This window comes from Loxodonta africana, chromosome 24 (genome assembly GCF_030014295.1).
Source record: "Loxodonta africana isolate mLoxAfr1 chromosome 24, mLoxAfr1.hap2, whole genome shotgun sequence".
Lineage (NCBI taxonomy): Eukaryota > Metazoa > Chordata > Mammalia > Proboscidea > Elephantidae > Loxodonta > Loxodonta africana.
Genome location: NC_087365.1, coordinates 3,010,579 through 3,036,693, shown reverse-complemented (window position 1 = coordinate 3,036,693; position 26,115 = coordinate 3,010,579). Strand labels below are relative to the sequence as shown.

The 26,115-nt window shown below is 46.0% G+C and overlaps 1 protein-coding gene across 4 annotated transcripts; it reads left to right on the top strand.

Moving 5' to 3' along the window:
• Positions 1-332: 332 nt before the first annotated feature.
• NXT1 (nuclear transport factor 2 like export factor 1) lies at positions 333-11,654 on the top strand. Of its 4 annotated transcripts, XM_010591496.3 has the most exons (4): positions 333-465; positions 847-1,062; positions 10,472-10,519; positions 10,852-11,654. In XM_010591496.3, exon 4 carries the CDS (start codon positions 10,912-10,914, stop codon positions 11,332-11,334), a length of 423 nt encoding a protein of 140 aa, XP_010589798.1. In that variant the 5' UTR covers positions 333-465; positions 847-1,062; positions 10,472-10,519; positions 10,852-10,911; the 3' UTR covers positions 11,335-11,654. The 4 variants fall into 4 exon arrangements, with proteins under 4 accessions (XP_010589798.1, XP_010589797.1, XP_003411703.1 ...); XM_010591495.3 differs by lacking the exon at positions 847-1,062 and having other exon boundaries at positions 349-465; XM_003411655.4 differs by lacking the exons at positions 847-1,062; positions 10,472-10,519 and having other exon boundaries at positions 359-465.
• The last annotated feature ends 14,461 nt before the right edge of the window (positions 11,655-26,115 follow it).

Genomic DNA, 26,115 nt, shown 5'->3' with positions numbered 1-26,115 from the left:
AAGTCGCGGGGCGTCACATGCCCCGGAACCGGAACCCCCAGCTGCAGTTGAGCGTGCGCGCATGAACCTCTCCGGCAGAGCATCACAAGTGGGCGGCCTCGGCTCCGGGGGCGGGGCCTGGAAACTTTATCCAATCAACGATATCTCACCTAACTATTTGGACGGGAGTCTGTGACCCGGTTGGACCAATGAAAGCTCGAGCGCTGCCGTTGCCTGGACCCTCCCCCGCCCGGAAACCGCGGCTCTCTTCCCGCCACACCTAGGCGGGGCTACCTTCCGACTAGCCTTCCCATTGGTTCACTCAGCTGCCGGTCACGCAAGGCGGGCCTCCAGTGGGAATCTGCACCGGGAGCCGCCGGGGGCGCCTCCGGCCGCCAGTCGCCGCCGCCGCCTAGGGCCCCGGCGATCCAGCTGAGTGAGCCCCGCTGGAGGAAAAGAGGGCGGCTCTTCCCGCGCCCCCCACAGGTGAGTCATGGGGGAGCTGAGAGCCTCGGCAGTCCCACCCGTGACCTTCAGCTGCCGGGCCTCTCGGTAGACCTGCAGTCCGCGACGCCCCCGTCCCCGCCCCGTCGCCCCCGGGGACTCCTACCGCCCCCCGCGCACCGGAGACGCCCCCGCCCCACGGGGACTCCCCCCGCCCACCGGAGACGGCCCCGCCCCCCCGGGACGCCCACTGCCCCCGCCCCGCCGGCCCCCGGGGACGCCCACCGCCCACCCCGGACGCCTACCCGCCCCCCACTCCCCGCCCACGCTCACTGGGGGTCGCTGATTCGCACCCCGACCCGCGCTGGCGAGGGAGGCGGAGACCCTCTCCGCCCGCGCTGACCCGGGATGTGGTCTGCACAGGTAGGTCGCCGACCCCATCTGGTACATTGGGGACCACGCGCGGACGCGGAGCGATTCACGAGAGACAGGGAGAGGAACACGGGCATTCCCGAGCCTTGCTTCACTGTCAAGGGAAACCCGCGGGTTTTGTCGCTAAATCAGGAGGTATCAGTGCAGGCCTGCGTTAGGTTTCTGCGTGTGCGGGAGGAAGAGCATGCGTTCAGAGAGAAACTCTCGGTAAGTTTGCATTGCAGTGAGCAGGAGAGAGCCATGTAGAGGAGCAGCTCTTAGGCCTCAGAAGAACTGTGTAACTGTTGCATCTTCTCACTCAGCATTCGGTGATGTGGAGCCCAGAGAAAAGGAGGCGGTATTCACAGATTTTCATTTATCCCACTTTCCACAGTCTCATTATTGCTCTGTATTAACGTAGCGAAGAGACGTGGTCGTTTATTGGGAGAGGGGACATGATTGTGAGTGGAAGCAGAGGTGGGGGAACAGGGGCTCAACTGAAGAGAAGGTCCGGAGACAATGGAATTGAGACGATGGAGGACTGACGGGACATCAGGATGAGGAGGAATGTGGACCTTGTAATGGTCGGGCCTTCCAGAAAGAGAAATCTGAGTTTCCAGAAAGGAATTTTCAAACCACTTGTCCTGGAGCTAAGCTCAAGTAGACAAATTCAGCTTTAGTTAAAAAATGCAGGGAACTTTGAGCAAATAAAAGGCCAGCAGTCTTTTGAAATTTTTCAAGGTCCACAGACGTTTTTATGAACGGTAAATCAGGCATCTACTTACTGTTGTGATCTTGTTCCAGACTGTTGTTTTCTGATTTATAAAGCTGTTGTGTAATGTCCTCCTCACCCATTCATTATCCAGCTGCTGGCAACGCTCCAGGACGGAGCAGAGCTGCCGGGTGGGGTTTCCAAGGCTGTAAATCTTTACAGAAGACTGCAACAGGTTTCTCCCGTGCAGAGGCAGATGAGTTCAAACCACTAACCTTAAGTTTAGCAGCTGAGTGCTTAACCCCTGTGCCACCATGGCTCCTTTCATCCAGCATGGTGATGCTTAAGTGAAGGTAAGGCGTGTAAAGCCCTATCACAGTACCTAGCCCAGAGTAAGTGCGCACTGATGTCTGGTATCGAGGTCCGTGGAGGAAGTGGAAAGACCAGTGTCTGTGGAAGACCCAACTCTTATGTCTAGGGCTGCTCCCCCACCCCCCACCCCCCACCCCCCACCCCCCGCTCTTCACAGGTCTTTACTGGAGGCAGATGCCAGTGCCTTTCCCAGCCCTTAAATCTACCTGACCAGGTCTCTTTCTCCACCCCATGTGGAATCTGTCATCTGTTTTGTTAGCTGATGATTACAGCAGGCTCTAGTGGCACGGTGCTGACGCACTTAGCTGCTAAGTGAAAGCTTAATGGTTCAAACCTGTTAGCTGCTCCATGGGAGAAAGATGTGGCAGTCTGCTTCTATAAAGATTCACGGCCTTTGAAACCCTACAGGGCAATTCTGTTCCGTCCTGTACACGGTTGCCATGAGTCAGAAGGTTTTTTGGGGGGCGGTGCTTATAAGAACAGAAATTTATTGCCTCATGATTTTAGAGGCTTGTAGTCTGAATTCATGTTCTCAACAAAAGGTCTAGGTTAAGATTTTTTTTTTAAGTGCTTTAAGTGAAAGTTTAAAAACAAGTCAATATCTCATATAAAAACTTATGTAACCTTGCTGTGTACTCCTGTTTCCACTTCTGTATTGACACAGCGAAACCCTGGTGGCGTAGTGGTTAAGTGCTATGGCTGCTAACCAAAGGGTTGGCAGTTCGAATCTGCCAGGCGCTCCTTGAAAACCCCTCTGTGGGGCAGTTCCACTCTGTCCTATAGGGTCGCTATGATGCATCTTAGATGGCTACTTACTAGCATTTAAGATCCCAGAAGCCGTGCTCTAAAGTGGGATCAGAACATTTTCTTAATAGATTTTATTATGCCAGTTAAGTTAGATGTCCCCTGAACCCATGGTCCCGAAACCCGCACCCCTGCTGCGCTGGCCTTCGAAGCATTCAGTTTATTCAGAGACTTCTCGCTTTCGGTTAAGTCCAATTGTGCTGACCTCTCCTGTATTGTGTGTTGTTTTTCCCTTCGCCTAAAATAGTTCTTACCTACTATCTGATTGGTGAAAACCCCTCTCCCTCCCTCCCTCCCCGCTCTCATAATAATCAAAGAATATTTTCTTCTCTGTTTAAACTATTTTTTGAGTTCTTATAATAGTGGTTTCATAAAATTGGTCGTTTTGCAACTGACTAATTTCACTCAGCATAATGCCTTCCAGGTTCCACCACGTTACAAAATGTTTCACAGATTCCTCACTGTTCTTTATCGATGCATAGTATTCCATTCTGTGAATATACCATAATTTATCCATTCATCTGTTGATGGACACCTTGGTTGCGTCCATCTTTTTGCTGTTGTAAACAGTGCTGCAGTAAACACGAGTTGCATATATCTGTTCGTGTAAAGGGTCTTATTTCTCTAGGATATATTACAAGGAGTGGGATTGCTGGATCTTATGGCAGTTCTATTTCTAGCTTTTTAAAAATCGAAGGAAGTGCCAAATCGATTTCCAAAGTGGTGGTACCATTTGACATTTCCACCAGCAGTGTATAAGTGTTGTAGTCTCTCCACAGCCGCTCCAACATTTATTATTTTGTGTTTTTGGATTAACGCCACCGTTATTGGAATGAGATGGAATCTCATTGTAGTTTTGATTTGCATTTCTCTAATGGCTAATGATCATGAGCATTTCCTCATGTATCGGTTAGCTACTGGAATGTCTTCTTCAGTGAAGTGCCTGTTCATATCCTTTGCCCATTTTTGAATGGGGCTATTTGTCTTTATGTAGTTGTTTTTGCAGTATCATGTAGATTTTAGAGATTAGACACTGGTCAGAAATGTCATAGCTAAAAACTTTTTCCCAGTCTTTAGGTAATCTTTTTACTGTTTTGGTGAAGTCCTTGAGCATAGGTGTTTGATTTTTAGGAGCTCCCGGTTATCTAGTTTCTCTTCTGCATTGTTAGTAATGTTTCGCATACTGTTTATGCTATTATGTGTTAGGGCTCCTGGTGTTGTCCTTATTTTTTCTTCCATGATCTTTATTGTTTTAGATTATATATTTAGGTCTTTGATCCATTTGTAGTTAGTTTTTGTGCATCGTGTGAGGTATGGGTCTTGTTTGACTTTTTTGCAGATGGATTTCCAGTTATGCCAGCACCAGTTGTTAAACTGACTGTTTTTTCCCCATTTAACTGACTTTGGGCTTTTGCAAATATCAGCTGCTCATAAAAAAAAAAAAAATTTTTTTTTTTTTCATATGTGGATGGAGTTATGTCTAGATTCTCAGTTCTTTTCCATTGGTCTGTGTATCTGTTGTTGTACCAGTACCAGGCTGTTTTGACTACTGTGGTGTTATAATAGGTTCTAAAATCAAGTAGAGTGAGGCCTCCCAGTTTGTTCTTTTTCAGTAATGCTTTCCTTATCCAGGGCCTCTTTCCCTTCCATAAGAATTTGGTGATTTGTTTCTCCATCTCATTAAAAAATGTCGTTGGAATTTGGATCGGAATTGCGTTGTATCTATAGACGGCTTTGGGTAGAATAGACATTTTTACAATGTTAAGTCTTCTTAGCCACAAGCAAGGTATATTTTTCCACTTATATAGGTCTCTTGGTTTCTTCCAGTAGTGTTTTGTAGTTTTCTTTGTATAGGTCTTTTACATCTTTTGGTAAGACTTATTCCTAAGTATGTTATCATTTTGGGGGCTACTGTAAGTGGTATTGATTTGGTGATGTCCTTTTCAATGTTCTTTTTGTTGGTGTAGAGGAATCAAACTGATTTTTGTATGTTTATCTTGTACCCTGATACTCTGCAGAACTCTTAGTTTCAGTAGTTTTTTGAGGATTCTTCAGGGTATTCTGTGTGTGAGGTCTTGTCATCTGCAAATAGAGATACTTTCACTTCTTCCTTACCAATTTGGATGCCCTTTGTTTCTTTATCTAACCTAATTGTTCTGGCTAGGACCTCCAGTACAATGTTGAATAAGAGTGGTGATAAAGGACATCCTAGTCAGGTTCCAGTTTTCCAGGGGAATGCTTTTAGACTCTCTTCATTTACGACGATGTTGGGTGTTGGCTTTGTATAATTGCCTTCTATTATGTTGAGGAATTTTTCTTCTATTTCTGTCTTGCTGAGAGTTTTTATCATGAATGGGTGTTGAACTTTGTCAAATGCCTTTTCTGCATCAGTCGATAAAATCATGTGGTTCTTGTTTTTTATTTATATGATAGATTACAGTAATTGTTTTTCTAATGTGAACCATCCCTGCATACCTGGTATGAATCCCACTTGTTCATGGTGAATTTTTTTTTTTTGATATGTTGTTGAATTCTATTGGCTAGAATTTTGTTGAGAAATTTTGCATCTGAGTTCATGAGGGATATAGGTCTGTAATTTTCTTTTTTTGTGGCGTCTTTACCTAGCTTTGGAATCAGGGAAATGCTGGCTTCATAGAATGAGTTTGGTAGTATTCCATCCTTTTCTATGCTCTGAAATACATTTAGCAGTAGTGGTGTTAACTCTTCTCTGAAAGTTTGATAGAACTCTGCAGTGAAGCCTTCCTGGCCAGGACTCTTTTTGTTGAGAGTTTTTTGATTATCTTTTCAATCTCTTTTCTTGTTATGGGTTTATTTAGTCATTCTGTCTCTGTTTGTGTTAGTTTAGGTAGGTAGTTTGTAGAAGTTAATCCATTTCTTATAGGTTGTCAGATTTGTTAGAATACAGTTTTTCATAGTAATCCGATATGATTCTTTTAATTTCAGTTGGGCCTAATATTGCCCATTTCATTTTTTATTCGAGTTATTTACTCCCTCTCCTGTTTTTCTTTTCTCAGTTTGGCCAGTGGTTTATTAATTTTCTTAATTTTTTCAAAGAACCAGCTTTTGGTCTTATTAACTCTTTGAATTGTTGTTCTGTTCTCTATTTAATTCTGCTCTAATTTTTATTATTTGCTCTCTTCTGATGCCTGAGGGTTTCTTTTGTTGCTCTCTATTTGTTCCAAGTTGTAGGGATAATTCTTTGATTTTGGCGCTTCTTTTTGGATGTGTGCATTTATTGATAGAAAATGAGCTCTGAGCACTGCTTGCACACTGTCTCAGAGGTTCTGACTGAAAGTGTTTTCATTCTCATTGGATTTTATGAATTTCTTTATTTCATACTTAATGTCTTCTGTAATCCAGTCATTTTTGAGCAGGGTATCATTCAGTTTCCAAGTGTTTGACTTCTTTTCCCTGCTTTTTCTGTTCCTGATTTCTACTTTCATGGTCTTCTGGTCAGAGAAGATGCTTTGCAGTATTTTAATGTTTTGGATTCTGCTAAGGCTTGTTTTATGACCTAATATGTGGTCTATTCTAGAGATTGTTACATGTGCACCGGAAAAGAAACTATACTTGGCTACTGTTGGGTGGAGTGTTCTGTTTATGTTTATAAGGTGAAGTTGGTTGATCATGGCATTTAGATCTTCCCTGTCTTTATTGAGCTTCTTTCTGGATGTCCTTTCCTTCACCGAAAGTGGTGTGTTGAAGTCTCCGACTGTAATTTTGGAGCTATCTTACTTTCCAATGCTTAGTTTTATGTATCTTGCAGCCCTGTCTTTGGGTGCATAAATATTTAATGTGGTCATATCCCCGTGGTATATTGTCCTTTTAACCATTATATAGTGTTCTTTGTTCTTTGTGGTGGATTTAACTTTCGAGTCTATTTTGTCAGAAATTAATATTGCCACTCCTGCACTTTTTTGATTGTTGTTTGCTTGATATATTTTTTCCATTCTTTGAGTTTTAGGTTTTTGTTTTGTCTCTAAGTCTAAGGTGTGTTTCTCGTAGGCAGTACATAGACGGATCGTGTTTTTTTAATCCATTCTACCACTTTCTTTCTTTCTATTGGTGTATTTACTCCATTTACATTCAGTGTAATTATGGATAGGTATGAATTTAGTCCTGTCATTTTGATGTCTTGTGTGTGTGTGTTGTCGACAGTTTCTTTTTCCCACTTAATTTTTTGTGCTAAGTAGCTTATGTTTATGTATTTTTTTCCTTTTATTCATTATAGTTTATTTTTCTTCTTCTCAGTTTCCGTTTTTTTCTTGTATTTTATTTTGATGAGTAGGATTGTTAGTCTCCTTGTGGTTACGTTAGTATTTACTCTTCTATTTTTCTAAATTTAAACCTAACCTTTATTTCTTTGTATTGCCTTGTTTTCCTCTCCATATGAAAGATGTATGACTACATTTCTTAGTCCCTCTTTATTGTTTCGTGGTTGTCTTCTTTTACATAATGATTTTGCTGTTTCCCTGTTTTGAGCGTTTTTTTAATCTTGATTTATTTTTGTGATTTCCCTGTCTCGGTTGAAATCTGATTGCTCTGTCCTGTGTTCTAGGCTTGGATGGATATCTGATATTATTGGTTTTCTAACCAGAGAACTCTCCTTAGTATTTTTTGTAGTTTTGGTTTGGTTTTTACGAATTCCCTGGACTTCTGTTTATCTGGAAGTGTCCTAATTTCACCTTCATATTTGAGAGACAGTTTTGCTGGATATATGATTCTTGGCTGGCAGTTTTTTTTCTCTCAGTGCTTTATATAAGTCATCCTACTGCATTCTTGCCTGCATGGTTTCTGCTGAGTAGTCCAGGCTTATTCTTACTGACTCCTTTGTTGGTGACTTTTATCTTATCCCTAGCTGTTCTCAAATTTTCTCTTTATCTTTGATTTTGGCAAGTTTGATATGTCTCGGTGACTTTCTTTTAAAATCTACCTTATGTGGAGTTCGATGAGCATTTTGGATAGATATCTTTTCATCTTTCATGATGTCAGGGAAGTTTTCTGACAACAAATCTTCAACAATTCTCTCTTTCTTTTCTGTTACCCCTCCCTGTGCTGGTACTCCAGTCACTCGTAGGTTGTTTCTCTTGCTAGAGTTCCACGTGATTCTTAGGGTTTCTTCTTGTTTTTTAATTCTTTTATCTGATTTTTCTTAAAGTATATTGGTGGCAAGTGCTTTATTTTCAATATCATAAATTCTGCCTTCCACTTCCTCAATTTTGCTCATGTGACTTTGTATTGAGTTATCTAATTTTGTAATTTTATTGTTAATCTTCTGAATTTCTGATTGCTGTTTCTCTATGGATTCGTGCTGCTTATTAAATTTTTCATTATGTTCTTGAATAACCTTTCTAATTTCTTCAATTGCTTTATCTGTGTGTTTCTTGGCTTGTTCTGCATATTGCCTGATCTTCTTCCTGATGTCTTGAAGAGTTCTGTATATTAATCTTTTGTATTCTACCTCTGGTAATTCCAGGAATATCTCTCTTTCCAGAAGTTTCCTTCTTTATTTTGGGAGCTTGTTGAAGCAATCACGGTGTGCTTCTTTATATGCTTGATATTGATTCTTGTTTCCAAGCTATCTATAAATTATTATATTAAAAAACCCAAAGTTATTAGTTTATCTTATGTTTGCTTACTGTATCGTGGCTTCTTGCTTTGTTTTGTTTTGACATGCCCAAATAGCTTGACTGAGTGAGCTAGCTTGATTTTTTTGCCTTTGAAGCTCTAACACCCTGTCACCAGATGGCTGGAGCTGTTATCAGGCATATCAGCCTAGGAGTCCATTCACTTTTCTTGTGTGGATTTTGCTCAGGTGTCCAGGTAGTTAGTCATGAAGTGTGTGGTACAGGCTCTGTCCTACAGCCTTAGCAGGGGCAAGAGTGATTGGTGTAGGTACCAGTATCTGGTTGCAGCATGGGGTCATGCTCTGAACAAGGTAGGGGGCTCAGAACCATCCCCTGAGGGTCCATTTGGAAAGCACATCTCTGTTCCCTAGAGCACACAGGTGGGTGGATTCTGCAGATGGACCTTGGGCACCTAGTGCTTTTGGTTGTAAGGACTGGGAGGGAGGTACCAGTTATCCTTGGACCCCAGTCGCAGGTGGATAGGTGACCTGAGTAGAGCCACCAGTCCTTAGGCTCCTGATGTGGGTAGGTGAGGACCCTGTTGAACAGGCAAAGCAGTGTCAGACATCAAACACCCACCTCTCCACAGCACAGCTGAAACAGTTACGGTCTGCCAGCAAGGGCCTATTTTCCTGAAATAGGCCTACACAGGTCCATGCAAGGGGGAAAGGTATTCCCAGTCCACGGACCGTTTATGCCTGGACAGGAGCCGCTTGTGTCCTAAGCTCCCCAGGTTAATGGAGCTGGCAGATTATCTTTTCCCCAATTGTGAATTTATTCCTTCTCCAAGGCTGGGAAAATGGCTCAGGTGGTACAGCAGGACCTATCTCAGGCCCAGGGAAATCAACAGCCACCGAAGCAGGCTTCGGGGAGGGGGGCGTGGTAAGGTACACGCAGACACTTAGCTTTTGCTGAGAGCGCCATTCTTCTCTGGTTCCGCAGCTGTGAGTAGGCTGTGCAGCTGAATGTTTTTCCCTGAGGAAACTGCGGCTGAGGGCTACTACCAGCCCGCCACAGCCACTCCTGGGAATGGTGCCTGAGGGTTCCCGGCGATTCAGGTCTAGCAACTCCTCTCCGCTCCTGAACCATCTCTCTCTCCCCGTGCCCCTCATTTTCTCACTTTTGCCTTTGATGTTTAGGGTTCCTAGCTTGTCATAAATGTAATCTTTTCATTTGTTTTTCAGGTCTTTGTTGTAAGAGGGTTCACAGGAAGCATCTGATCACTCTGCCATCTTGGTCCCGCCCCTGATTTTTTTTTTTTTTTTAAGATCTTTTACTAGAAGATCTTAAAAAACCTAGATGAAAAAAGTTATTTAACACTTAGTTTGTAAATCTAGACACATCTAATATTTAGCTACGTTGTCCACTTCAGGTTTTTTTGTTGTTGTTTTAGTGAAACATTTTAATTATGCAAATAAAAACAGAACTGTAATAGTACCTCTGCACTTAAAAAAGTAAACATTAATGTTTATATTTCAAAACTTTTTTCATTATTTTAAAAGAAATGTGTCATTTCAGATACAGTTGAAATTCTGTTTGTTCCATTTTAGGCCATAGAACTTTGTCGAGTCTAACTTGTCTTTCCGTTGTGACTCCATAGGACTTACCTAGTGGGTATTTTCCAAAAACCAAGCCAAACCTACTGCCATGAAGACGATTCCCAGTCATAGCAATCCCATAGGGTTTCCAAGGCTGTAAATATACGAAAGCAGACTGCCACATCTTTCTCTCAGGGAACCCCTGGTGGTTTCAAACCATTGACCTTTTGGTTAGCAGTCGATAGCTTTAACTACTGCGCTATCAGGGCTTCTGGCGGGTATTAATGATCACATAAATTAGGTGTCCTACCTACTGATTCCCTGTCAGCCTCAAGGTCTGCTTCTTATGGTTTATCATGAGGATTGTGGCCACTGCTGCAGTCTTGTCCTTGTGGCATTTGCTCTCTAAGACTTTTAAGAAACCTGACTTCTCTCTCCTAGACTCACCAGCTGGCAAGCACATGCTGTGTGATGGGCTGGACTTAACTGAGCCAATGACCATTGTACCCTCCCACGTGATACTCTGTTTTTACCCAGAATAAACAATTTTCGTTTTTCTCTAGGGGCAGTCACACCTTTTCCATGCTTTGAGGAGAAACTGGCCTTTCAAAGTTACGTGAGATTTTTAAAATTGTAATAATAGCTACCATTTTTCAGGCTTTTTACCAAGCATTTGATGTACACTATTTCATTTAATTCTCTTATTACCGTTACGCCACAGTGGTGATACTCCCCTTTAGAAATTAGCAAACTGATGTTTATTAAGATTTTGCATTCCTAGAATTCGAGCCTAGTTCCATCTCTGCAGTGCGTGTATTTTGAGCTTTTATGTCTTGCTGATAACACAGTTGTCAGCCACCAAGAAAAGGGGATTCCATTGTTAGGAAACCTCAGATTTTAGCATTTGCTAAAATGGGTTCTCTTCAACCCTCTTGTCGTCTAGCTCCTGGCTCCTGAGGTGGAGGAAACATCCTGGCAGAGGCCTCCTCCGGCAGAACCAGAAATGTCATTGGTGGATTTCAAGACCTACGTGGATCAGGCATGCCGAGCCGCAGAGGAGTTTGTCAACATCTACTACAGCACCATGGACAAGCGCAGGCGTCTGTTGTCCCGGCTCTACATGGGCACAGCCACCCTCGTGTGGAACGGAAACGCGGTTTCAGGACAAGAATCCTTGAGTGAGTTTTTTGAAATGCTGCCTTCCAGTGAGTTCCAGATTAACGTGGTAGACTGCCAGCCCGTTCACGGTGAAGCCACCCCAAGCCAGACCACAGTCCTTGTTGTGATCTGTGGGACAGTGAAGTTTGAGGGCAACAAACAGCGGGACTTCAACCAGAACTTCATCCTGACAGCCCAGGCCTCCCCCAGCAACACGGTGTGGAAGATAGCAAGTGACTGCTTCCGGTTCCAGGACTGGGCAAGCTAGTGGGGTGGGACAGCTTCCTTCCAGGTCCAGGACTGGGCAAGTTAGTGGGGTGGGACAGCCTCCTTGCTTCACGCTGCGCTGGGGGACGCAGGTCTTGAGACCTGGGGACACATGTTCATTCCTGTTGTTCCACAGACACTGCGGACCAGCGTGCCAAGGCCGGGACGCTTCCGCGTTTTCTCCAGGCCTAGAAGCCCCTTTTCTGAGTTTGTGATAGTTGCCTTTTAAGAGTGTCATACTTTTCTATTTTTTTATTTGTCCTATAGAAACTCTGGTTCTGGAAATCCTGAAAAATAAAACAAGACAAGTGTCGCTTCTTAGCCCTTGCTGGTGTGTTTGACTAGGTTTTCCAGAGATGGAGAATTAAAGGCGGGACTCGTGGGAAGTACCTTCAGAGGTGTGATGTCCAGGGCCGAGCACCCGCGCTTCCAAGGTGTGTGCACAGGTGTACCAGAGCAGTGAGTCACAGCCCTTTCTGCACGTTAGAATCTTCTGGAGCACTTTGAAAAATACCTATGCTAGGGCCGTGGGGACCATGGTCTCGCGGGACGTCTAGTTCAATTGGCATGACGGTTTATAAGGAAAACGTTCTACATTCTATTTTGGTGAGTAGTGTCCGGGTTCTTAAAAGCCTTGTGTGGCCATCTAAGATACTCCACTTGTCTCACCCCTTTGGGAGCAAGGGAGAATGAAGAAAACTAAACATACAAGGGAAAGATTAGTCCAAAGGAGTAATGGATCACAACTACTGTGGCCTCCACCAGTCTGAACCCAGTACAATTAGATAGTGCCCAGCAACCACCACTGACTGCTCTGACAGGGATCACAGTAGAGGGTCCCGGACAGAGCTGGAGAAAAATCTACAACAAAATTCTAACTCATAAAAAAGACCAAACTTCCTGACCTGACAGACTGAAAAACCTTGAGAGTATGGCCCCTGGACACCCGTATAGCTCAGTAATGAAGTTACTGCTGAGGTTCACCGTTCAGCCAAAGATTGGACAGGCCCATAAAACAAAGTGAGTCTAAAGGGGCACAGCAGCCCAGGGGCAAGGCTAAGAAGGTGGGAGGGGACAGGAAGGCTGGTAATAGGGAACCCAAGGTCAAGGAGGGAGAGTGTTGACATGTCGTGGGGTTGTTAACCAATGTCATAGAACAATATGTGTACTAACTGTTCAATGAGAAGCTAGTTCTGTAAACTGTCTTAAAAAACCTGTTGCCATCAAGTTGCTTTCAAGTCATAGTGATCGTATAGGACAGAGTAGAACTGCCCCATAGGGTTTCCAAGGAGTACCTGGTGGATTCAAACCGTCGACCTTTTGGTTAGCAGCCATAGCTCCTAACCACTATGCCATCAGGGTTTCCAAACTGTCTAAAGTACAATAAAAAAATAATAATAATGACCCTGTAAAAATGGGTCTATTGCTGGGGGGAGGAAAAAAACTTGAAAATTGAGTACCTAGGCCTCCATTTGAATGGGTGAGATTAGGTGAAAAGTTCAGAAATAATTCATGTAAAACAACTAGCACCATGCCCGGCATGTGTAGTGGTGCTCATAAAATGAAAGCAGTTGTTATTGCTAAAAAAAAAAATAAAAACCGTATACTTAGGCCACACCCCCAGGCCATCTGTACCCAGATATCTGAGGCTAAGGCTGGGCATTAATATTTCTCAAAAGCACCCTAGGTGTCTTCAAGTGTAACATTAAAGGAAAAGCAAAAGTTGCTGTCAAGTCGATTGCAACTCACGGTGTGTCTACACCCGCAGGGTGGAACTGCTCGATAGTGTTTTCAAGGCTGTGACCTGGAAACATCACCTTCCAAGGTACTATGGGTGGGTTTGAACCACCAAACAGTAGAGTGCTTAACCATTTGTGCCCCCCAGGATCTCCCTAGTTCACGTTGGGTACGTCAGAATCCCCTAGGAAGGCTGAGTCCCATCTTAGAAAATTAGCTGAGATTGAAATGATGAGAACAGGTGAAATATAAGAGGGTTAACTGCTTGTAAGTGAAGCGGCTATATTAACTACTCTTGTAAAGAGAAAGCAACTGCAAACTGCTGTTAAGAGGAAAAAGCACTGAGGCTGAAGGGGCAGTTCCCGCCGGTGACACTCTTCATTGAGTTCCATAACATTGCAACAGTCAGACAGAAAACACAGAAAGACTATCTGCAGTAACAATTTGAATGTAACAAGGATATGCATAGGGCGAGGTTTGGAGGGGTATCCTTGCATGGGGTCCCAACATGTTAAGGGGACCCACAAACCAGTGTTCACTCTTGTCAACCAGGAACTGTGCAGTGATGTCACTTGGTGGGCTCCACCCTCGGCTGCTCCTCTCAGCTGGCTCCTGACTCTGTCTGGGGTCCGGCCGTTACGCTCTGCTGATGCCACCTGAGTCACCTTATCTCCACCTCTTCTGGTGCCGGCACAGCTGCTGCTTCCATCACCATTGCAGGTTTATTCGACCTGGGAGGTTCATTATCACCGGCCCCCAAGTCCAGAGGACAGCTCCCTGTTGGGGGACGGCCCGAGCAAGGAAACACCCTCACTGTGCGTCCTGGCAGATAATTCGAAGAACTGACACGTAGCCATTTCCAGATTCATGAGTTTATTCAGGGAAACTTACTGACACGGGCAAGCAGCTGCTCCAGTGGCGGCCGGCTGGAGTACTTTCTGCAACCACCTAGCAAGGGACCCAAGCTTACACACCATTCCAGCTGGGACCGAGGCTCATTGTTTTCTCCCATGTTCTTGGGCAGTCAGTGTTCCCAGGGACTTTATGTCCAGGCCCAGATGGTTTCCTTGTCGCTAAGGCATTCTTTGGCCTTGGCCGCTGGCCCAGTCACGCCATTCCCGGCCTTGTACCTTTAGCCGGAGTCTATCCCAAATTCATCCCCAGCATGCTTCGGGGAAGAGCAAAACTGACTCCATTAGGGAGGGGATGCGTATAGCTGAACAGCATTACCCTACAGTCCACCACTGCATACCCTCCTAATGCCCTTACAATCTTACCGCCACCTCTTCCGCGACAGCCCTTGGACTTGGTTTGCAGAGGAGCATTGCAAAACCAGACCACATACTCAGTATAACCCACAACACAGGAAAAGACAGTAATAAGAGTCCCAATATCACCCAGAAGCTTGTCTGCCAGGCAGATGGAAGGGATTGCAGCCAGCTGGAGACAGGGTCAGCGGCATCATGTTTGATAGAAGTACGGTGTTGCTTTAAGTCCTGCAGAGCCAAAGACACTTTCTTAGAGGCACCAGGGCTATACATGCAACATTAAGTTCTTATCATGGCACAGGTGCCACCCTGGGTGGCAGGATGTCAAGGGCCATCCTACTCTGAAGGATGACTTTCTGTATTTGTTGAGTCTCCCCATTCAGAAGGGTGATAGCCCACCTGGTGGTGTTAAGTGCAGCTGTGGTGTGTCTGGCTAGCACCTCTACCTGCCACTCCACATCTATAGTGGTGGCCTGGGGCGAGAACAGGGACAAGGAGCAAAACCACTGTGATGTGCACTGGTATCTGTGCTGGGCCATTACAGTTTGCCAGTTGCTGGGAACACTGGGGAGGGTGGTGTAAATATTAGCAGCGATGTACAGCCGCCCCCAGGTGCAGTGCCTCATCCAGTTGTAGGGCAGTTACAGCCACCCATGCAAGCCACATGTCCAAAGCCACCCCTTAGGCGATAGGTATGCCCCTGCCCATAGGCTTTGCTTTTGCTTCCGTAACTAACTATTGCCAGCAACTAGCAGGGTTCTACCACACTGTTTTCGGGGGTCCAGCCCATCACACTGAGAGGACAAGAGGTATTAGTCCCATTCTGACACTCCCAGCGAAGGGGAACTTGACCGTTTATAAGGACTTGCTTCCACTTGCAGCAGGGCATTATGCACTGCACATGACTGTTTCTCCAACATGCTGTACCTCTCTTCCGCTCCTCGCCACAACTGGGACCAAAATCCCAGTGGCACTCTCTTGTTGCTTTGCCATTGCCACAGGCCCCACTCATGTCCCTTAGGGTAACAGGCTATGTACAATTTGCATGGCTGACCCTGCATGAACACTCCTAAAGCCTGTATTTGCCTTAGTCTCTGGGCAGGGGTAGACTTGGACCTTATCTGTCAGCAGTTCAGGCATCCTTTGTGTCTTACCCAACCACATAACACTCAAGTACTTGACCCATAAACCAGGCCCTTGCGTTTTTCCTCATTCACTGCACATCCCTGTGACTGGAGGTGCGTGACTACCTTACCAGCTGCAGTCTGCAAAGACGCAAAGAAGTCAGAGGTCAGCGTGACATCATCAACGTAGTGGAATATGGCCACCTCAGCAGGGGGATTCCACTGCTTGAGGTCAGTGGCAACCATGCCATGGCACATGGTGGGGATATGCAGGTACCCTTGTGGGAGCACGGTCAAAGTCCACTGTCTCACCTCCCAGCTGAAGGCAAACTGTTCCTGGCCATCTGAGTGTAGAGAGATGCTAAAGAAAGCATTAGCCAAGTGGTAAGTGCCCAATGCCTCCCCCATTTGCCCCATCATCTGTGTGATGTTGTATACAGCTGCAAACAACAGGGGAGTCACCTTATTCAATTCCCAGCAGTCTACTGTCATCCGTCCAGCTTGCGCATTGGCCAGACAGGACTACTGAAGGAAGGAGCTCTTGGCCTGTCTCAGAATCCCCACTGGGTGTAGCTCTCCTGCACGGCCTCCGTGATTTCTTGATGCCCTCCAGGGAGGCGGTACTGCTTAAGGGTCATGATTCAGGCTGGGGAGTCCAACTGCACAGGGGACCATTTAGCATTACCTTGTACTACAGTTTTTATGGCTCTCACTTGCAGGTGGAACTCACCGGAGGTCTGCAGCTCCAGCCCCAACAAGGTATCTCTTCCCAGAATGTATTCTGGTATCAGGGCTAGGTATACTTGGTAGGCCTTTGGGGGTAGCCTTCCAATCTGCAGCACTAGTTTGATTTGGCGCATCCTGACAGCCCCACCCCCATACCCATCAATGGCTGTTAGTGGCCCTTTAAACCTATTTGGGTTATCATACATCAGGGTGGATTCTGCTCCGGTGTCCACCAAAGCCAAAACATGCTGCTTGTTAGTGGGGGTCCAGTGTATGATCATTTCAATGTGTGGCCTCCAGTCCCCTGTCACCCAGCAGAGGGCTTCCTGCATCTGCAGTGCACCTTGGCCACACCCCTAGTCGAGGGGCGAGGGACACTCCCACCTCTCTGTGGGGGAGCTGTAGGCTTGGCCTCCTTTCATGGGCTCTGGTCAGTGCCTTTGTGGAACCCAGATCTTTTGTCAGGAACAATTCTACACCAAAGAAACACATTTTACAGACAGTTTGACCAAACATATGGCACAAATAAGAAATGCCCTTGCAGGGAACTGCTACATTGAGACCCCAGACTGCTTGTCTGAGATGCATGGTTCAGGCTGGGGTTGTCTTGTCGCCTCTCATCACCCATTTAAACCTGTCCATTGAAGTGCCCAATTACCTCTATGTCTTGGGGTGATAAAGAGTGTGAAGAGTCCATTCAAGATCCAGTGGAAGCCTCTGTATAGGACAAAAAGCCCGGATATGATTTACCTGCCGAGAACATCCCAGCCTGTTGGCTCAGGAATCTGTCCCTGAGAAGGTTTTAGCCTTAACCAGGGTCTTGTAGGCAGGTCAGCTTTCCTGTGCCGTCTGGCATTTTCTGATGACAGCGGCAGTCCATGCGTGTAGGCCCAGTCTAGGATGGTGTGTGAATCTCCATGGACTGACCTCTCTTAGATCCAGGAGGTGGTCAGTTACACATCTCTTTGCTCTGGAGCAGACAAGGCTTCAGCTTCTGCAGTCAGCTGGTAAGACCGGTCTGTTTGTTGGCTGTTTTCCACTCTCAGCACAGGGGCTTTTCTGATGACTATCCACACAAGTAACAAAAGCTTCTCAGGAGCAGAACTGATTTTTTTTTTTTTTTTGGTCCGGATGTCTCATGTCTGTAGGGGGTTGCATTATATGTCAGTCCGAGGGTTGTCAGTGGCCAGATTGAATGGCCAGAGTATTAGCTACAGCCCATGTCACAGTTTCCTTGTGCCTCTCTAATAACAGCCCTAAGTGCAGCACTTCCCATCAGGACTTGGAGGCAAAAGTTTACAAAGCTGTGCATTAATACATCAACATCATCAGTGCATACAATAAGGATTTGCCCCAAGGAACTTATCCATAGTCAGGCTGGGGCACGTGTCTCAGTGACAGTGACCTCAGACCTAGAGTATCCCTCATTGGACTTTAATTGTAACACAAGGCCTTTGCTCCTGGCTGGTGACAGAGAAATTAGGCTTAATCCTCAATCTTAATTATTTCTGAAAGAAGATCTGGGAAAAGTTGGCAGAGCCCTCACTCATTCGTGGGGCCACGCCTCCACCACACCAAGTGCAAGCATGGGTCCAGCCCAGTTGCCTGGTAACCTGGAGGTGGGCCCCTCTCTTTTTAGTTTTCCCCTCACCATTGTAGCTGCAGCTAGGTTGCTGTTCAGTTATCTTGGCCAGGGCAGCTTTCAGAGAATTCTGAGGTCTCTTCAAGGTCACTCAACACAAGCTATCTTGGAGGGCTTTTTACTCCTTTTTGTTCCTTTTTTCCCTGCTGTTTTAACTCTTGCTTTGCACTGGGTGTTAGAGGGTGTTCTCAGCACCGGGGACCTGTTTATCCCCTCCAACTAGCTCCAGTCCCATGCTCTACTGACTGAGCTAGCCAGGCCTCGCTGACCACCCTGCGATTTCTCGCACAGAAAAGCATGCGGGCCAGACCTCCCCACACAGAGGTCACTGGCCACCCTGGGATTTCTCCCGAAGATGCCTCTTGCTTCTGCAAACGGGGCACTAATGTTTCCGTGGAGGAAGAATACGCTGCACACAAATCCCCCAGTTGCAGCTCCGCTTCCAGCTGCCTAGTTAGGGCCCTAGCGACGGGCCTCACATCGGACGCCCCTCTCGCCGCTGCCAGTAGAGGCCACCCCGCACAGCCGCCTCAGCACCGCAAGCTGGCTTTTGCTTGGGGCCTCCTATGAATCTCACCACGCCCACAACAGCGGCCAAGCAACTCCCTCGGCCAAAACACGAACGTCCTTCTTTCTCAACATGCAAAGACTCTAGTAACTGCCACAATCCCTGTGGAGTTTTCAGGGCATCCCCGTACTCACACACAGGTCCCCAGGCATCGACATCCTGGGCTAGTGGTCCCAGGGCATGCGTCCCTGGCCACCCGGGGATTTCCCCCAGCAGAGCCAGCTTTTCCCCACCCATCTGAGAAGGCCTGGTGTGCTCCCCAGATTCCTGCCGACTACGCCACTTGTCGGGGGACAGCCCCGGCAAGGAAAGACCCTCACTGTGCGTCCTGGCAGATAATCCGAAGCACTGACGTAGCCATTTCCAGATTCATGAGTTTATTCATGGAAACCTACTGACACGGGCAAGCAGCTGCTGTCCAGTGGTGGCCAACTGGAGTATTTTCTGCAACTACCTAGCAAGGGACCCAAACTTATATATCATTCTATCTGGGACCAAGGCTCATTGTTTTCTCCCACATCTTGGGCAGTCAGTGTTCCCAGGGACTTCATGTCCAGGCCCAGATGTTTTCCTTCTTGTTGCTAAGCCATTCTTCAGCCTTGGCCTCTGGCCCAGTCATGCCACTCCTGGCGTTGTACCTTAGCCCCAGTCTATCCCAAATTCATCCCCAGCATGCTTTGGGGAAGAGCAAAGCCGATTCCATTAGGAGGGGATGCATATAGCTGAATAGCATTACCCTACACTCCCCTCCGGGTTCTGGTAAATTAGGAGGCCCCCCGGAGCCTCAGTGTTCTAGGGTTTTTATCAGTCACCAGGCAGGGCCCCAGCCAATCCTTGTAAATGTCAACTACCAGACAGTCCCCCCCGCCACCCCCAGCCAATCTGTATAAATGTTAACTATAGGGTGGGCTACCCCAGCCAATTCAGGTAAAGGTCAGTTTCTGGGCAGAGCTCCCCAACCGGTCCAGGTAAAGATCAGACCAAAGGGGCTTAGAAACCAGGATCAAACAACCAAATTGCTTTTTGGTAAGGTGAGTCTACAGCCTGCATCATCATCATCAGAAGCTACTTTTATTGGCCCTGGAGTCCCTGGGTGGTACAAACAGTAACACCCTCTGCTACTAACCAAAAGGTTGGAGGTTCAAGTCCACCCAGAGGCATCTTGGGAGAAAGGTCTGGCCATCTACTTCTACAAAATCAGCCATCGAAAACTGTATGGAACACAGTTCTACTCAACACACATGGGGTCACCATGAATCCAGAGTCAACTGGACAGCAACTGGTTTGTTATTATTTTGTTTTTTAGTTTTCTCTAAATACCAACTCTTATTTTACAACTTTGCATAATGGGGTCCTTAATTGTATTTTTCCAGTGTAAAGTAGGAATAGAAAACTATAGAAGGTTCCATTATTCTATGACCAGCAGATGAGATCTTGTGGCCCTGCAGCTTCCCCAGTTAAATTTTCTTTGAGCATACTAGGATTGAGATAGTGGTGTAGGTTAGAATGGCGGATTGGGGAAATTTGAGAAGAACAAGGATTTTGATGTGTACTGTGGCACAGACAGCTGTTGCTTCCTAGTGTTCTTCCCCTTTACTAGTTACTGAAGCCCAGTGTTTAACAGGACAAGGTACTCACCTAAAAGATTTCACTTTCCAGCTCAACTGATAGCTAGGTCTGACATACGACCACATCCTGGCCCATGAAGCAAAAGCAAAAGGGTAGTACTTGTGGGAATTTTCCTTCAAAGGATCAGTCCTCCCTTCATCAATTCTCCTGCCTGGAAAGTGGTGTGATGGCTGGACCACTGGCTCGAGCTCCGGCATGGACCCTGAGGCCAGCTTGGCTGGACCCTAGAGGTAGGATGGTAAAAACAACAACCAAACCCATTGCGGTCAAGTCGGTTCTGACTCATAGTGACCCTACAGGACAGGGTAGATCTGCCCCGTAGAGTTTCCAAGGAGTGCCTGGTGGATTCTAACTGCCAACCTTTTGGTTTGCAGCAGTAGCATTTAACCGCTACACCACCAGGGTTTCCTAGAGGTAGGATGGCAGTCAGCTGAAAAGAGCCTGGGTGCCCAGTGACTATGTGGAACCACCAAAATAGCCCTAGTCTGCTTACCTCCAGACTTCTTTTTTAATGAGAAAGAAATAAATTCTTCTTTAAGCCACTATTGTTTTGGGGTCTCTGATGTACATAGCAGAGCCTAATCCTAGGTAAGGCAAGAATATTTGCAATAGGGGCTTACCTTAGGGGCATGGCTCTGCTGTGATGCCCTGGCAACCTTGCACATCTCAAGGTACATCATGTAAGTAAGAATTGATTGCAGTCAGCCCTGAGTTTGGCAGAATGCCAGGTGATCCTTGCTGGAGCAAGGGGAGATGAGCCACCTGGGGAGGAGCCATTAGAAAGCAGTTTCCCATCCCTATCCTGTGTTTCTCATCATCTCCCTAATTTTAGTTGAGGGCAGACTTTCCACCTCCTGCACTCAGTATTGTCCTATAGAATGAGGGCCAAGGAGGAGCTGACAGCATGCTGGCTTGCTTTTGCTAAGTAATAAACTGAAGCCATTCAGGCTCATTGTCTCCTTGCTGGCCAAATCCATGGAAGTGTGACGAGCCCAACTAGCCACTGCTTAGAAACTGTAGGCCACTTGGCGCTTACTACCTTACCATTTAAGGAACTCTTGCAAATCACTAACGAAAAAGACTACACATTGAAAAAATGAAAAAGGATATGAAAATCAGATTATAGAAACGAAGAAATATATAAAATGATACTCAACCTAACAGTTGTTCAAATTATTACAGTACACGCATTGCAGTAGATATGTCCTCCAAAAATACACCCCACTAATCTCAGTTTGGGGCAGTCATTTAAATGTGGATAGGATTAAGCCTATTTCCAAGTTCGATGGGCCTCAGCTGGTCTAACGAAGTCATCGTGATCCCATTCCCCTCACATGGTGGAGGTGTCGGGTCATGTGGGTATAGTCCAATCAGGCCCAAAACCTTGCAGAAGAACTCCTGAAGTGAGCCCTTGACATGAGACTCAGAGGAAGGGGTTTGTGGAAGGAGGGGCAGGACAGGAGCCCGTGACTGGGCCTGGGGTAGTCGGGAGAATACTTTAACTGTGTGAATTCTTTTCCTGCCCCCATGATTCCAGGTGTTCAGTCCAGTAGGCCCTTGCCCCAGCTATTGTCAAACACCTTTAGGTGGGGACCGTGGTGGCTCTACGAGTGCTGGTAGCATAGTGGTTAAAGCACTTGACTGCTAACTGAAAGGTCGGAGGTTCTATGACAGGGAACAGAGGGCCCCCAAATCTGCAAACAAAGTACAGGAAATGGGCTAGGGCACAGAAACAAAGCCATTCCCCCGAACATTGGGGCAGGGTATCAAAAAATAGCCCACAAATTTCTTTAAAGTTGTCTTTCAGAGCAGCTGGAGAAAACCAGCCCCAGGGACATGTGCAGAATATCCACCTGTGACCTCTGTGTGGCTTTCCACCAGGAGACTGTGCAGGCGGGACACCCCATAGTAAGTCCTGCTACTAATCCCAGAGGTTTCCAGGACAGGAGCCATCTTGGGAAGCTGCTGCTTGCGCACCATAGTTAACATATCCCCACCTATGTCTGTGAATAAACATGAATCTTTTCCTGCCCAAGAACTTTTAAAAACCCAGGCAAGTCTTTTGTTCTGTGGGACAGGGGCAAAGCAACGCCCTCCTCATCTCGGCTTGCAAGCCTCTTCAATAGAGCTTTGCTCGTGTGGAAAATGCTACGAGCCTTACCTGTTCACTCCTGACTACTGAGAGGTAAGAACCTTATTCTGGTAACAGTTTAAAACCATCAGCTGCTCTGTGGGGGAAGATTACAGCCTTGGAACCCTATGGAGCAGTCTGCTTTTGTCCTGTGTTTTCAATATGAGGTGAAATTGACTTGACTGCCGTGGATTTAGTTTTGTGGTGGCTCTGCAGATCTCACGTGGTGAAAAACTATGCCCACATGTTTTGCAATACCGTAAGTCATTTCCACTTTCCTTTTTATGTAAACTTAATAATTTGGTATTGGGAATATCTATTTTTAAACTTTAATCTGCCATCTAAATGAATGTGCCTCCTTTGAAAATACTCCTCTGTCTGAATTCTCTTTCAGTAAACCCTCCTGTTAGAGCACATTGGAATGTTTATTTCCTGCTTGTGTGCTGAGCAATCAACTCTTTGAAAATGCTGCTATTTCCATTCACTCTCTGCTCCTCCTTTCTTTGGAACATGCTGCTTTAAGGGGTCTGTGGCTATTATTTGTCCTGCAAGACACCTATTTGTTTCTGATTCTTTGAATTGCAGATATTTTTAATAAACTGTGGTCTCTTTCAATGCTGAATTTTGATCTTTTTTTCTCTCCTCTTAAATACTGCGGCTAGACTTTTCACTCCTCGGCTCCAGTTTGATCAAAATGCCCCAGTCAGAAGAAGCCTGGTCTGCCCACCGAGCCTCCCATTGAAGGGCAGAAAGCAGGTCCTGGATGCAGTCACATCACCTGAGTGGCTGAGTTCCTTGCCCTCAAGGAGCTCATGATCTAATCGGGAGACAAGGAAAGTGAAATGGCAAATTGAGTAAATTAAGTTCCAAAGCCACATATAGAGATTGGCCAAACCAGTCACAGGCTTGGGCATAACAATGTTAAACAAGTATTCAGATGAGACACTGGTAAAATCCATGTGATAGACAAAAGTGAAGTTCCAAGCAGGATGCAGGCTTGTAGGAGGCCTCAGAACACTGTCCCACAAGGAAGATATGCAAGAGGGAAGAGTGGAGTGGCGGGGAAGGGCTTTGTGCAGAGATTAATTTGAAAGGAGATGCTGCTGGGCTTCAACTTGCAAAGCCCTCCTCCAGCTCTGCCCTTAAAGGGGGCAAGGTGGGATGTCACCTTCCTCACTTCAGTCTAGATAGAGGGCATGAGTCTCAGTAGGGCCTCTCAGCAAGCTTGATCTGAATTCCCTGGAGTCTGTGGCTCACGCTGGCAGAGAAGCTTCAGGACGACAGTGAATATCCACATGGGATAACAGGTTTGGGAAGGAGCTTGGCTGCTAACCAAAGGTTGGTGTGAATTCTGTCTTAGTCATCTAGTGCTGCTATAACAGAGCTACCACAAGTGGATGGCTTTAACAAAGAGAAATTTATTTTCTCACAGTTTAGGAGGCTAGAAGTCAGAATTCAGGGTGCCAGCTCTAGGAGAAGGCTTTCTCGCTCCATCAGTTCTGGAGGAAGGTTCCTGTCATCAATCTTCCTTGGTCGGAGCTTCTCAGCACATGGAACCCGGGTCCAAAGGATGTGCTATTCTCCTGGCTCTTGTTTCTTGGTGGTATGAGGTCCCCCTGTCACTCTGTTTGATTCTTTCTTTTATATCTCAAAAGAGATTCGCTTAAAACACAACCCAATCTTGTAGATTGAGTCCTGCCTCATTAACATAACTGCCTCTAATCCTGCTTTATTAACATCGTAGAGGTAGGATTTGTAACACATAGAACAATCAGATCACAAAATGGTAGGCAATCATACAATACTGAGAATCATGGCCTAGCCCAGTTGACACACATTTTTGGGGGACACAGTTCAATTCATAAAATTCCACTCTTTGGCCCCCAAAAAACCATGTACTTGCCACATGTAAAACACATGTACCCCATCATATCATAGCAAAACTCTTAAATCAACTACAAGTCCAAAATCCAAAAATTACTCTTCATTTGTGAAATCTAGAATACAAGTTATCTGCTTCCAAAATACAATTGTGGACCAGGCACAAGGCAGACATTTCCATTACAAATGGGAGAAACTGGAGGGAAAGAAGGGGTAGTAGGCACTAAGCAAGTCAGCAGAACACATTACATTAGCCCTCAAGACTTGAAAATAATCCTCTGTTCTCTGAGAATATTTACACAATGGCCCTGCCCTCCAGACTGTACATATTGGCCACACTCTCCGGATTCTGCCTGGAGGCTCCTCTGCCCTGGGTTTCAGCTCTGCCTTCCAGGCCCATTGGGACAGCAACTCTGCTCCCTCGGCTTTGGGCATCCCCATTCTCCTAGTCCATCTGAGTGGTGACTCCACCTTTTGAAACCAAGGCAGCTCAGCTTCCTGTGTTTCTTGTCTCTTCAGCTTCTGCTTCCTGGTTCCTTGGCCTCTTTGCCCCTCAGCTCCCTGGAAACCCTGTGTGGCAGTTCTACTCTGTCCTATAGGGTTGCTATGAGTCGGAATCAACTTGACTGCAATGGGTTTGGTTTTTTATAGTGGCCTCCAAATATCCACACTCCTCTTCTTCAGGAACAAAAGAAAATGGGTTTTTAGTTGGAAAAGTACTCAGTTGAAAGACCAGCTCTCCCTGCACCATTTTACCTAGGTGGCCATGTGACTCAGATGGGACCTGTGATGTGTACATGGAAGGACTGTGAGACACTCCTGGGAAGCCTCCTTGAAAGACTGGGATAGCCCTTCTTTTCTCCCTCCCTCCCTTCCTCCATCCTTCTTTTTGGGAAGCAGTTGTGATGGTTGGTGTTCTGGCAGCTCTAATGGGTCATGAGGTCCATTTGGCCACATACAAGGGTTGGGAATGGAAAGCAGAATGACCTGGGGCCCCTGTCAGCCTCATAGAGCCCTGTCACCAGCCTTGGGTTACCTTCTGTCTTGGTTTGCTAGTGCTGCCTTAACAGAAATACCACAAGTGGCTTTAAAGATAGAAATTTATTTTCTCACAGTTCAGTAGGTCTTGGCCCTGTCAGGTCCTTCTGTAAGCCTCCCTCCTAGTTTCTGATTTCTGCCAGCAACCCTTGGTGTTCCTTGGTGTTTGTCTTCCCCCTGTGTGTGTCTCTGTGTCTAGCCTGCTCTTTTTATAACTCAGAAGTGATTAGGTTTAGGACTTACCCTACTCTGGTATGCCCTCATTAACATGACAAAAGGAAAATCCTATTTCCAAAAAGGATCACATCCACTGGGACAGGGGCACTAATTTTGGAGGGGATACAATTCTATTCATACCACCTCCTTCTAGGTTTCTCTTAGGGGAGCAAGAAATAAACTTCCATCTTATTTAAGCCACTGTTGTTATGAGAATATTTTTATATGCAGCCAAGCATAATCATCAGTGATACAAACCTGGAAAAAGTACTTGCAACAAAGGAGAGGCCTTATTTCCTTACTGTATAAAGAACTCTTACAAATCAGTAAAAGAAAAAAATTAATAAGACAAATCATTTTTAAAAAAATAGCACAAGGTAATAATTGAACAGGCAAATCATAAAAATACATACGGTAGAAAGAAAAATGGATAGAAATGAAATGATTCATAAGCTAACAATTTATTTTAATCAAATTAAACCAAGGACTGTAATAGATGTTGTGGTCCAGCCCACTGTCCTGTGCTGTAGCCGTCACCTAAGTGTTGGCAGGAGACAACATCTCTCCACCCACCAGACTGGCAAAGGTTCAGCTATCCGATAATCCCCAGGGCTTGCCAGGATGGTACCTAGGGATGGGAGAGTTGATTGCCTAATAAGAAGGAAGACAAAAGAAGGTGGAGAGAGGGGAGGAGCGGAGCATTTTGGGAAGAGAGTTCCTTAGAGAAGGCAACTCTGAAGCCCCTATTCTACCTCCCCTTAATGGGGCAGGACAGGGAGGTACCACCTCTCTTGGCTCTAGCCCAGATTGGGTGGGGAGGGG

Coding starts and splice junctions, on each gene's coding strand:
- NXT1 (XM_010591496.3), top strand. CDS start 10,912: ATGTCATTGGTGGATTTCAAGACCTACGTGGATCAGGCATGCCGAGCC.